This window comes from Candida albicans, chromosome 5, assembly GCF_000182965.3.
Source record: "Candida albicans SC5314 chromosome 5, complete sequence".
In the NCBI taxonomy this organism is placed as follows: Eukaryota; Fungi; Ascomycota; class Pichiomycetes; order Serinales; family Debaryomycetaceae; genus Candida; species Candida albicans.
The window spans coordinates 853776-866722 of record NC_032093.1 but is presented as its reverse complement, the minus strand read 5'-3'; the positions used below and the strand labels follow the sequence as shown (position 1 = coordinate 866722).

General features: G+C 29.1%; 6 protein-coding genes across 6 annotated transcripts; 5 read left to right on the top strand and 1 right to left on the bottom strand. All coding sequences in view use genetic code 12, as the record gives it.

Moving 5' to 3' along the window:
* Positions 1-1572: 1572 nt before the first annotated feature.
* Positions 1573-3036, top strand: CAALFM_C503940CA (uncharacterized protein; the record flags this gene model as incomplete). Its single annotated transcript, XM_705865.2, has 1 exon — positions 1573-3036. The coding sequence occupies one exon, from the start codon at positions 1573-1575 to the stop codon at positions 3034-3036; it is 1464 nt and encodes a 487-aa protein (XP_710957.2).
* Positions 3037-5382: 2346 nt separating this feature from the next.
* Positions 5383-7188, top strand: CAALFM_C503930CA (uncharacterized protein; the record flags this gene model as incomplete). The annotated part of the gene is made up of 1 exon (XM_705866.2): positions 5383-7188. One exon carries the CDS (start codon positions 5383-5385, stop codon positions 7186-7188), a length of 1806 nt encoding a protein of 601 aa, XP_710958.2.
* A 430-nt stretch (positions 7189-7618) lies between these two features.
* Positions 7619-8224, top strand: CAALFM_C503920CA (rRNA-processing protein; the record flags this gene model as incomplete). The annotated part of the gene is made up of 1 exon (XM_705867.1): positions 7619-8224. One exon carries the CDS (start codon positions 7619-7621, stop codon positions 8222-8224), a length of 606 nt encoding a protein of 201 aa, XP_710959.1.
* A 361-nt stretch (positions 8225-8585) lies between these two features.
* On the top strand, positions 8586-9059 carry CAALFM_C503910CA (uncharacterized protein; the record flags this gene model as incomplete). Its single annotated transcript, XM_706065.1, has 1 exon — positions 8586-9059. The coding sequence occupies one exon, from the start codon at positions 8586-8588 to the stop codon at positions 9057-9059; it is 474 nt and encodes a 157-aa protein (XP_711157.1).
* Positions 9060-9904: 845 nt separating this feature from the next.
* Positions 9905-10159, bottom strand: PGA56 (Pga56p; the record flags this gene model as incomplete). The annotated part of the gene is made up of 1 exon (XM_019475428.1): positions 9905-10159. The coding sequence occupies one exon, from the start codon at positions 10157-10159 to the stop codon at positions 9905-9907; it is 255 nt and encodes an 84-aa protein (XP_019330973.1).
* An 874-nt stretch (positions 10160-11033) lies between these two features.
* Positions 11034-11291, top strand: CAALFM_C503890CA (uncharacterized protein; the record flags this gene model as incomplete). Its single annotated transcript, XM_019475427.1, has 1 exon — positions 11034-11291. The coding sequence occupies one exon, from the start codon at positions 11034-11036 to the stop codon at positions 11289-11291; it is 258 nt and encodes an 85-aa protein (XP_019330972.1).
* Between the last annotated feature and the right edge of the window lie 1656 nt (positions 11292-12947).

The window sequence follows — 12947 nt, the reverse complement described above, 5'->3', positions numbered from 1 at the left end:
GCGGGGGGGGGGGGGGGGGGGTGGATATTCTGGATTATACAAACAAAGCCTATTCTATAAACCTGGAAGTTAAAAAAAGGAGCTGAAATTTTTTTTGGGATACCCCGAATATAAAAATCGTCTAACTAATTTGTTCATGATGATGTTGTTCATGATGATATGTTGTTGTTGTTGTTGTTTTTTTTGGTGTTTTTGTGTAATTATTGAAAATTTTCTATTAATAAACAAGAAGACGCGAATCTGCGTGCGTATATTTATTGTTACTAATTACACTACCATTGAGTAGTTTCCCCTTTCGAAATTTCAAAAAACTTTATCAAATCCCTGTTCAACTTCAATCTCACACTGTTTGGAAAATTCTCAATTGATTAATGTTTAAGCATATTCTACTTCTTATTCGTACTCTCTATCTGTCAGTTTGGATAACGTGTTTTAACTAACATTAAGTAATAAATTAAATTTTTTCTCTTTCTTTCATTTTGTTGTTTATCTTATCAAGATTGTTAAGGATTTTTGTTTGAGGATCTCTATTATTGATCTCGTTATTTCCTCCATTGTTTGATATAGGCCCATACATAAATCATTATTCATGTGTTAAGAATAACTACAATATCTCTTCTTTCTGTAAGTGGTTGTACTGGATCACAAGTCAACTTTTTTTAATTGAGCACATGTGGTGGAAAAAAATATGTATGATTTCCATATGTCTTTTGACTATTGATTGGTTTTAACGATTAGATTTCAAACTTGTAAAAGTTTAATAGATACAATGTATTATGATATTGATGTTTATTTATGAATACTTTTTCATTAAATATTTAGAGTTTTGGTGACTACTTTTCTTTAAAAATAGTAAAATTCGTTTTCATTTATTGGGTGCAAAAAATGTTACGGCAACGAAAACAAAAATACCTGGATTCAAATCAAGTTGAGATCACTTTAGAGAGATACCACCTATCGCTTTCTTTAACTATAAGTTAGTTTTTTTTAGCCAAGTTGTAAATATTCTGTATTGATTATTAAACAAGGAACAAAAACAATTCTCATTTCATTAAATTTTGGATAATATTCTCAAATAAAAATAAAAAAAATATTTTGTTTAAGTCTTAGTGAATGATTATGATTTTCAACAATCCTAGCCTGCTGGTTATTTATTTCAAATGTCAATTTTCTTGCCATCTTATTCACACTAGTTTTAACTCAAGATGAGCAATAGATATAGATATACGTGCCATCGTCTCATAGCAAGGAAACCCGCCATTCTCAATGACTTATTACCCACTTCACTCCTCCACTCAATTAAGTACGTAAGTAACATATATAATAATAATCACATATAATAAGATTTCATTACTCCACATTTTACTATCAAGTATTTATTATTATGTTGCTACCAAAATGTCTCTCCACATGATTGTTTTCTTCTTCATAATCAATCGCGCCCTTGCTTGCAACTTTTAATTTTATTTATAAGCAATTGAAAAAAAAAAAACAAGCTCCACTCCCTTCGTTCCTATCATCAGCAGATTCTTTTACACCTTCAAAGTACCCCCCCCCCTTTCCCCAATAGATATGCATTTATGGAAATCATTATCACAATCAAATAAAGATATTAGAATTCTTTGGGGGTCAGTTTTCCTAAGAATGGCAAATTATGGATTAACAAATCAAGTATTAACCTTATATTTAAAATCTTTAAATATTAATGAAACCAAAATAGGATTATTTATGACATTGACTTTAATTGGTGATACAATTATATCATATTATCTTACTTGGAATGCTGATGAAAAAATCGGTAGACGGAATGTAATGATTTTAGGTACCATAATGATGTTTTTTCTGGGTATTGTGTTTGGATTAAATATTCAAGTTGATAACAATAATAATAATAATAATATGGAGGTGCATTTTTATATATTATTGATGGCGGCGATATTTGGAGTTATATCACCAAGTGGTGATGAAACAGGACCATTTAAATCTGTGGAAGAAGCAAGTATTGCTCATTTGACACCTCATAATCATCGACCGGAAATATTTGCCTTTTATGGATTATTTGCTACTGCTGGTGCTGCCATAGGATCATTATTATGTGGAATATTAGTTGATTATTGGAATTTAACCATGGGGGTGGATATTATTCAATGTTATCGATACGTTTTCTTGGTATATTCAGGAATTGCCTTGATTAAATTTGGTTTAATGATGGGATTATCGGAAAAATGTGAAATACACCAAAAAAAACATGCCTCCAACAACAACAACAACAATAACAACAACAATAACAACAATAACAACAACAATAACAACAATAACAATAACAATAATAATAATGAAGCCTCACTTTTATTGGAAACAGATTCTGTCGAGTCAGATGACTTGGATAATACATCAATTTTATCAACGGGAACAAAGATATCTAAATTATCAAACATTTCCAAATATTACCTTCCTCGATTATTATGTATTTTCATGCTTGATTCATTAGGTTATGGATTCATGCCTAATGCATGGATAGTTTATTATTTAAAAATCACATTTGAATTAACTGCCAGTAGTCTTGGAATATTATTTTTCATAACCAATTCTGTTGATTCAATTTCTTCATTACCTTCAGCTTATTTATCGAAATTAATTGGTCCCGTTAAAACCATTTTATTTACCCAAATCCCATCAGCAATTTTTTTTGGATTAACAATTATTCCATCAAATTATCCATTGGTGGCCATATTATTAATATTATATTTCACTACTTCAACTATGGATGTTGTTCCTAGACAAGTATTATTGACTTCAATTATGCCAAAACAAGATATAACTAAAGTTATGGGGATAGTAAATATTGGGAAAACTTTGGCTCGTTGTATTGGACCAATAATAACGGGGAAATTGGCAAGTATTAATAAATTATATGTTGGGTTTATTATTAATTCTTGTTGTGTATTGTTGGCTGATATGATTTTGGCAATTAATTTCTTACATTTAGATGAAGAAATATTATTAAAACAAAGTATAATTCAAGAAATTGAGTAAAGTAAGACTGTGTCTAAGGAAAAAAAAAGCAGGCAGAGAGGATTCAAAGGGTTAATATATAAATATTGTAACATATAGGTTGTAGACAAGAGTGTGTATGTACAGGGGTAGGGGCATAGTTTGGTTACAAATAACCACTAATGTACTGGTTACCTTTACACCACAATTCTAGCTGTACAACTCAAATTATTCATAGGTTTTATAAATTGAGATTCAAAAATTTTGTCTATAAAGTAGTATCCCAAATCAACTAGACTGGTAGATAATTACAGTTTGGTCATGGCTAAATGGTAACGTAAAATGAACTCTATAAGTTGATGACAAAAATAAACTGAATATGTGAAAATGAGACAAATTATAGAAGAAGAAGAAGAAATAATACCCGTTATTACTGTTACGTTCAAGAATTGACATTTGTTGTTATTTTGTTATTTGTAAGAATATAGGACAATAACGATGATGATGATAGTAGTGGTAGTTGGTTGGTTTAGTTGGTGTATGTATATACCAAACAATAAAATTCTGGCAATATTTCTTTTTTGTGATTGCATATTGTATATACATAATATACCTACCTACATACATACATACTTACTAAACTTACTAAGCCACTTCTACTACTAGTTAACTACAATGAAAATCAGTAATAATCAAAATATCCGAAATCAGTAGTAATAACAACGGTAATAAGTTAAATCGCCTGTGCGTCAGTATATATATTATTATACAAATTCAAATTGTGTAAAAATTTATGACAATAACTTGCAGAGTAAGAAAGAAAGAAAGAAAGAGCAATATATTTGTTGTTGAATTGTGTTATATTGCCTTTGTTCAAGAATGAATAGTAAATATAACACCACACAATGATAATCACAACTTGAACAGTAAACAGAGAGAGAGATAGTATGTTAGAAAACAATCAATTACGATAAAAGAGAAATTCTTGGTGTGATTCTGTGGTAAATAAATTTAACGAAATATTTACGCGTTTACATTATTACACATAAATACATAGATATATATATATATATGATGGTATGATTTTTAGACGATGGAAATGGAAATGGAAATGAGAATATATAGTTTGAGTAAGTACTAAAACTAAAAAAAAATTTCTTGAATTTATTAAAGATGATGATAAATTCGAGGTTTGTTGTTTGTTAATTTGAGTCTAGATTCGTATATGTTGAGTTTCTTCATTTTCTTCATCTACAATAGAATGGGAAAAGGGTTAGTTAGTTCGTCTTTAGTTAGTCTTTAAATTTTAATCAACTGTAATTTTTTTTTTTCATGAAGATTCTTTTTTGATTTTAAAAAATCCCAATTCATTTTGTTTTTTTTTTTTTTGGTTATCCCCTTTCAACAATTTCTTGAATAACTACTACTATTACTACTACTACTACTACTACTACTACTACTACTACAATAAACCAATATGACAAGAATAACTCTTTGTTGAATAAGAATATATACCATTATTCACTCCCATTCTCTTTACTAGTTTTTGTGGAAAAATTCTCATTCCTTGATTTTAATTTTGTGAATTAAATTCTTCTTCTTTTTGGGTTTAAATTATTCCAATTTTAGAATTAGTTGGATTCACAATTCCTTGTCGTTTAATAATTTACCAATCTATTCATAATTCCTAAATACTACTACTTACATATGACATTAAAGAGGCGGTTCAATTTAATTTTGATTGTAAATTGTTTTTTTTTTTTTTATTTTATTTTTCTTATTTCGTTTATGTAGAATTACGCGGCGGCGGCGGCGGCGGTGGGCATAGGTATAAATAATAACATTTATACAGTTAACAGTTACAGAGTTAAAGTAGTTTAAACAATTGTGTGTGAAATCTATTTCTTTTCAATATATTAATATAAACACCAAGAGAATTCCCATCCTTTTTTTTTTTGTTAATTTTTTTTTATAATTATTATCCCACCAATAGTTCAACATATATTACTGCTTGTTGTTGTTGTATTTGAAGAAAGAAAGAAAGAAAGAAAGAAACAGTGTTCATATATATATATATATATACGTTGATATTTTTTGTTTGTTTTGTTTTGTTTTGCTATTTAGACCAAAAATCCAAATTTTCTTTCTTTAAAGACTAAATTTTAAATCACCAAAAGAAAGAATACAAAGGAATCTTAATATATTATTGTCAACCATTTCATTCCTTTTCCCCATCTTTATTTTCATCTTCATACCAGTTTATTTGAAAGGAAAGAAGTGGAAGGAGATCGATAAGATTAGTTTCAACAAGGTATATCCGTTTTTTTTTTTTTAACAACTTCAATCCTACATTTATACACAAACACTTATCTTCCCACTTTACTCACCATGTCTAGTATAAAACAATCACGACCAAGATCATTATCCAATGTACTAATGATGTTTAATAAACAGTATAAAAAATTAATGATTTCACTTGTGGGATTCATTACTTTAACATTTGTGATTCATATTTTCAATTCTTCTTCACCTACCAAATCACCCGATTTATCATTATTTCAAGCTCAACAATTACAAACTCCTGGATTTCTTCCTACTAATAAAAAAGCCGTACAAATCATTAGTGATTTCACAGTATTAAAATGTAATATTTATAGTAAATGTAACGTCCCTAAAGGTTACATTCAATTATTCCCAAGTTTAAATTATTATCATAATTCGAAAATTAAAACAGATTATTATTTAATTATTAAATTACTGTCAATTGATCAAACAACAAAAATAATTACTGATGTTACTACCACTAACAAAAATGATAATGATAATAGCGATTCATCATCATCATCATCATATGAAGAAATTATTATTGAACCAGGGAAATTAAGTTTATATAAAAAGACCCAAATGGTTAATGTTGATCAACCAATTGATGATAAATTACCTATACTACGATCAATAGATGTATTATTTGGTAATAATGATTTAATTGATTCTCGACCTCATCATAAATCATTACATTTATCTAATAGTGAATCAATGCATACAATCTTATCATTAAATATGATGACATTAACTGATCAAAATGATTTACAAGAAATTCATCAACAAACTATTAATTTAAGAAATTCTCAATTGATTGAAACTATGAATAATAAATATAAAATTATGCAATTATCTGATTTACATTTTGGTCAAGATTTAGGTCGTTGTGATGATTCTAATACTTCTAGTGGTGGTGGTGGTGACGGAGACAGAGACGGTGACGGTGATGAGCATGTTGATGAGTTTAAATGTTCATCAGATTTGAAAACTTTGAAATTTATTGAAAAATCGATTCAAGAAGAAAATCCCGATTTGATTGTTATTACGGGAGATTTAATTGATATTCATCGATCAATTGATTATAAATCAATTTTATTAAAATCTTTACAACCTATTTTGGCTCATAAAATAAAATTTATTTATACATTTGGTGATGAAATTAAAGATCAATTGACAAAAATTTCTATTATACAATTTTTATCAACTTTACCAAATTGTTTAAATACTGTACCTCAAGAAGTTATTGAAGATAATAATAATAATAATAATAATAATAACAAAATGCATGGAATCACAAATTATAATTTTCAAATCAAACAAAAAAGTAGTACCCCTTCTTCAAGTTCATCAATTTCTGTGACGGTCTTAGATTCAGAAGATCATTTAATTGATGATTCACAAATGACTTATTTATATCGAATTAATAATGAATTATTAAATGATTATAAATTATTATTTTTCCATTATCCATTACCTCAATTTCGTCCAAAAGGGAAATTTAAAATTGTTGGATCATATAATGAAAAACATGAATTAGATCGTAAAACAAAATTAAAATTTCATGATGATATAATAAGTTGTGGTTATAATGTCATATCTGTTGGTCATGAACATGAAAATGATGCTTGTTTATTATCATCGTCATCGTCATCGTCCAACTCCGATAAATCAATTTGGTTATGTTATAATAGTATCACGGGTGATTCAGGTATAACTAAATTAGATAAACAATACGTTAGAAAATTACGATTATTTGAAATTGATTTTGAAAAAAATCGAATTTTAAGTTGGAAACGTAAAGAAATTGATAATCAACCATTTGATTATCAACTGATATATGAAAAACCTCAAAAAAAGGAAAAAGAAAAGTAAAAGGAATAAATAATAATCTTAAAGGGGGGGGGAGAGGGAAGGGGAGCTAAAATTAAGCCAATTATAGTAGTATATAGATATAAAGATGTAATAGTATATTAGTTTTTTATTATAACTTATTATGACTTTCAATATAAAAGATGACGTAGTGTAGAGTAGAGTTGGGACGAGAGCTAGGGGCAGACAGGGAACAGTTTTCATTTGGTAGTGCGTGGCCAAGGCGTGGCCAGGGCAAGACCTTAGCCGACACCGTTGCGGCGCAAAAAAGTACGTGTAAGATTGACGGAAAAAAAAGAAATGAGAAAGAGAGAGAGAGAGAGAGACAAACTAAAATTATCAAAACTAATTTCTTTCTTTTTCGGTGTAAAACCACATCTCATCTCATTGCTTTAATAACAACTACAATACACATAACACATAACACATAAAAATGGGTAAAGCTAAAAAGACAAGAAAGTTTGCTGCTGTGAAAAGAACATTAAACACAAAAAAAGACCAACGTCTAACTCAAAACAATGCCAACAACAACAACACTAACAAAAAGAAGGGTGGTGGTAGTGGTGGTGTTGTTGATGATCCAGAATTAACTCGATCGGTCCCACAAGTATCATCAGCATTATTTTTCAAATATAATGAATCTATAAAACCACCATATCAAGTATTAATCGATACAAATTTTATAAATTTTTCTATTCAAAAAAAAATCGATATAATTCGAGGATTAATGGATTGTTTAATGGCAAAATGTATTCCCATAATAACTGATTGTGTTATTGCCGAATTAGAAAAATTGGGATCAAAATATCGAATTGCTTTAAAATTAGCTAAAGATCCAAGAATTCAACGATTGAAATGTAGTCATGTTGGAACTTATGCTGATGATTGTTTAGTTAATCGAGTTATACAACATAAATGTTATATTGTTGCTACTAATGATGCTGATTTGAAAAGAAGAATAAGAAAAATTCCCGGGATTCCTATAATGAGTGTTGGTGGTCATTCTTATGTTATTGAAAGATTACCTGATGTTTTTTAAAAGTGAAGAAAGGGAGAGGGGGGGGGGTTAATGGTGGATATAAAAATAGGGTTTAAGGGGAAAGTTTAGAAAAAAACGATAGAAATAGTTTTTAGTAATATTTGATCTCAACTGTAATGAATCAGTTAAGGTTATGGTAGTAGCTGTAGAATTGTGAATATATATCAAGGTTTATTTGTTATGAAAAATGAGTAGTTTGTTAATTAATCATAGCAAAAAGCAACACCATTATTGTCAAAAAAAAAAATGAACGAGCCCAATTAATATACAAAGTTTAGTAATATTTTCTCTATTAATATTAAAAAGTAATTGTTAATATCCCTATCCTATCCTATCCTATCTCACCCTATCCTATCATTCAATGAATGATAATTTTAATAGTTCAAATTTTTCAAGTTTCAAAAATTCACCAACCTTGTTAACACTGACTAATGAACAATTAAATAGATTATGGAATTTGATATTGAAATTTGATAGAATATCAATAACATCAACCGATATTAATATCGAAGATACTGATAATAATAGTAGTACTGGTGATGATCAATTTATTTCTATTGAAAAATTCTATAAATTATTAATTAATTATCATAAATTAATTGAATTAATCACTATTAAAAATAATGAATTAACAATTATGAAATTCCAATGTTTTGAAATCATTCGTAATATTCAACAACAACAACAACAACAAAAGCCGAACACACACAAGATGTTTAACCAACACAATTCTACAGCAACTTATTCTTCTTCTTCTTTTTCTTCATTTAATGAAACAGGTAAAAAACTTCAAGATATTTTCAACCCAAAAGAAGAATTTGATTCTACAATATAAAAAGTAACTATCCATTATCTTTAATAAGAAAAAATTAAAATTAAAATTATACTCTATATAATTTGTAAAAAAAAAATATATATAGTTTATGGAGGATTGGATTTGAAACAAAAATATAATTAATAATAAAAAAAACACAATGTATGTAATTAATAAAAATGATCTTTTGAAAGGAAAATTCCAATAACCAACATATAAACAACACCAAAGGGGAGATTTGGATTGAAGAATAGACTGTAACAGTAAGAAACTAGTAGCATTAGTCTCAGACAATAACTGAAAAGCGACAAAAAAAAAACCCCTTTATTGTTGGAAATGTAAAATGAGGAATAGGAAAAACCTTTTATTAAAAAGGGATCGATCATATTAAATAGTTTTTGGAATAAATGTATGTGTATAATATATAAAAAAACCCCGTTTATAAGTAAATAAAAAAAAAATTTCAAACTACTTTATTATTATTAAATATCATTTCTTCCCATAGGAATAATATGAATAAATTAATAAAAACAAAATACCATTAATTAGTAAACAACAACAATATTGTAATAGTTATATATATGTTGCATATAATACAAAAAAAACAACAAAAATTAAAAAAAAATTAAAATTATTAAAATTTGGAATTATGAAAAAAAAGTAAAGAAAACACAACATTCAAATTAAAATCCCAAGTGAAAACAAACCTATGAAATAAATTATTAAGGAATTAAATTAAGTCCCATTGGAATCATAAAATTGAAGTGGGTTCTCTCTTTTTCTTTTATCATTTTTTTCCCAGTTCTTTTTTTATTATTCTCTAACAATATAAATTGTTTCTTCTTATAATGTATTGTTGTGCACATCTAGTACAATAAAGCAGCACCAACAGCAGCTAAAGCAGCCAAACCAGTGACGGAGTTGACAGCAGCACCGGAACCAGAAGATTTACTGGAAGAACCGTTAGAAGCACCAGTACCGTTATGGGAACCAGCACCACCAGTAGAGTTGGAACCACCGGCAACGGTACCGTTACCAGCAGCAGCACCAGTGGTGTTGTGGAATTTAGCGTTGATGGAAGCAACTAAGGCTAATGAAGCGATAACTTTGGTGAATTGCATTGTTGATTATATATATGTGTAATTGATGGAATAAAAAGATTGAATTAAAATTATCCTTGTAGAAAAAGAAGAAAAAAAAGGAAAAAGAAAGAAAAGGAAAAAGAGTTAAAAAAACCACATGTGGGTGAATTGTAACCCTTTTTATATATTTTGGTAAAAAGTTATTCTTTTTTGCCGCCTTAATAAAAAAGAGTAAAAATTTTTTTTGTCTATGTTGAAGGGCGAAAATAAAAATTTTTTTTTACTTTGCTTTGTTTATCTTTACATTATGTGTGTGCGTGTACCCGGTGACAAATGCATCAATGAAATTTTTGACTAACAAATTTCCTATCATATTCCTGTACACAAGGTGGGTGAGTCACACAAAAAAAAAAGAAACGCAACAACAATAATAATAATGATTATTATTATTATTATTATTCTTCTTCTAACACCACAGCTTATATACAGGATTAGACTATAGAAAGAAAGAGAGAGAAAAAAAATACTTTAACCTAATCTGGTTAAATATGTTTCCTAATTTAGCAGCAGATTGGAAAAAAAATTTTTTTCTTTTTTTTTCCAACACCCAAAAAGAAAAAAAAAGTTTAACCTAATGTGCATATATTTATTACATATTGTAATGATGTTACAGAATTTTATTATTACCGTGAATAAATTTTTTGTTTTTGCACCCCCTGTAAATTTGTTATTTTGTCAAACTGGTATTCTTGTGTTCCACCACCACCACCAGACCCGTGCTAATAATACTACCATTTTAGGGCGAGACAGAATTATAACAAGACGATAATATTTTTACACAATACAATAATACATCATAAGTTTTTKTTTTTTTTTTGACAGGGAACAAACAAACCTTTGTTACATTGTTTTTATGGTATGCTATTTCTCTGGTTATGATGATTTTAGTCGACTAATGGGATGGATGGATGGATGGTCCACTAAATCCATGTTCTTGTTGTGGTGGTATTTTATTCGTCCCACTAAACTGCTCATCAGATCCGATTGTTTTGGGATATTGAAAACAATCAAATCATTTCTTACTATTGTTTGTTTTGTTGTTATTATTGAACCCACCCTTAAATCTAGACTATATCAACCCTCATCAGATAGCTACTATTCCCCCTATTAACGTCATTGGCTGTTAAAAACAGTTTGCAGTTTGTTGTAGAATTCTATTTCCAGTTAAGCTTCTTATTCGTTTCCTTTCGTTTCTTTTTTCTTTATTTTTTCTGGGTCGATGTTGCAATTAGAATTTTATTGTGCTTTGCTTGGCTTCCTTGTCTTGCCGATGAAAAAAAAAAAAGGGGCACATTTGTCTTTTTCTTTTGCTACACAAAAAACAATCTACGCTACGCACGACCCACCCACTCACCCACCCACCACACGAATTCTCAGAAGCTTTTTTTTTACCGCGACAGGCGTACTACACAAAAGTTAGTGTTTCCGTTCCACTCCAAATTAACCAGCCCACGCACTCACCATAATTTGGCTTTTGTATTTTTCCTTTCCGCTTGTAAATTTATCCATGTCTCCCCCCACTCTCCACTCTTTTTTTTCTTTTTGCCATACATACAAAATGGATAAATTTCATGTATGATCTTAAATAGTTTCCGAATTCATTGGGTCTTTCCACCACAGTTAATTAATTAAATTTTATGTTTGCTATTACATTTCTATAATCAGTTAAAATCATCATCTTACCACAAACAATTTTTTTTTTTTTTGTAACGGCATTTTTATTGTGGTGTTAGTGTTGGTGTTAATGGTTTGGATTCACGTGTTAACAAGCCAAGTACATAACAAATATTTTTATTATTAGACAAGAAAAATCGAGAGACGAAGAATGAAAAAATGAAAAATGTTTTACTCGGCCCGCCCGCCTTATTTTAAAATAATAATAATATTTGTTGTTGTTGTTGTAATTATTTCTCTCGTCTAACATTGGCTCGCGGCATTACAAGTGGTAGCATCTTTCACACCAAACAATAGGCTTAATTTTTTTTTTTTTTTTTTTTTCTTTCCCGCCTTTCTGCCCCCCCCTGGTATGTGTGTGTGTCTTCCTTCCTTACTTTCTTTTTTTTTATTTCCCTCCGGGGCCTACACCACGCGTTACCGCGCCACCATTTGAAGCCGAAGCCCGCCTTATATTCAAACGCTGCTATTACTACGCCTCCACCACATATCTTTTTTTGTTATCGCCACTCGATCCCTGTCCTCGCTTTGCCCCCCTTATTTTCTTTGTATAGAAATATACCCATTTGTCTTAATCTAAAAATAACTATTTGAATCACTTGGTAAAAAGAAATGATCCATGGTTGTAGTAGTAGAGAGAGAATTGAATCTAGGCAACCAGATGAAATGACTACTACTACTATTAGCTTGTAACGTCACTGGTTTTTTATCAAACATTTCGGAATAGAATTACTCTATTGTTAATATCGTTTTTTTCAGATTATCCAACATGATCATCTCTCTGTTTTTGATCAGCTGATTCGTCATATGTATTGCGTTTGAAATTGATTAATGCCCGATTCGTTGCGAAAATTGAAATTACTTGCAGAGAGAAGAGCAAAAACTACGCAACTATGTTGCTTCCAACTATTTTGCTGCAAACTTATAATCTCTCTCATCAGTTGAAAACTCTAACTGGGCCGGTATCTAGTTCATTCTAATGAAGGACTAGTCATTATGAGGGTCAAAAAAATTAGTTGTCTACAAAATTAAGCAGCATTCTTAATAGGTGGACCTTCATTAAAACTAGTCTATAGAATTTCTTAAGCTATTC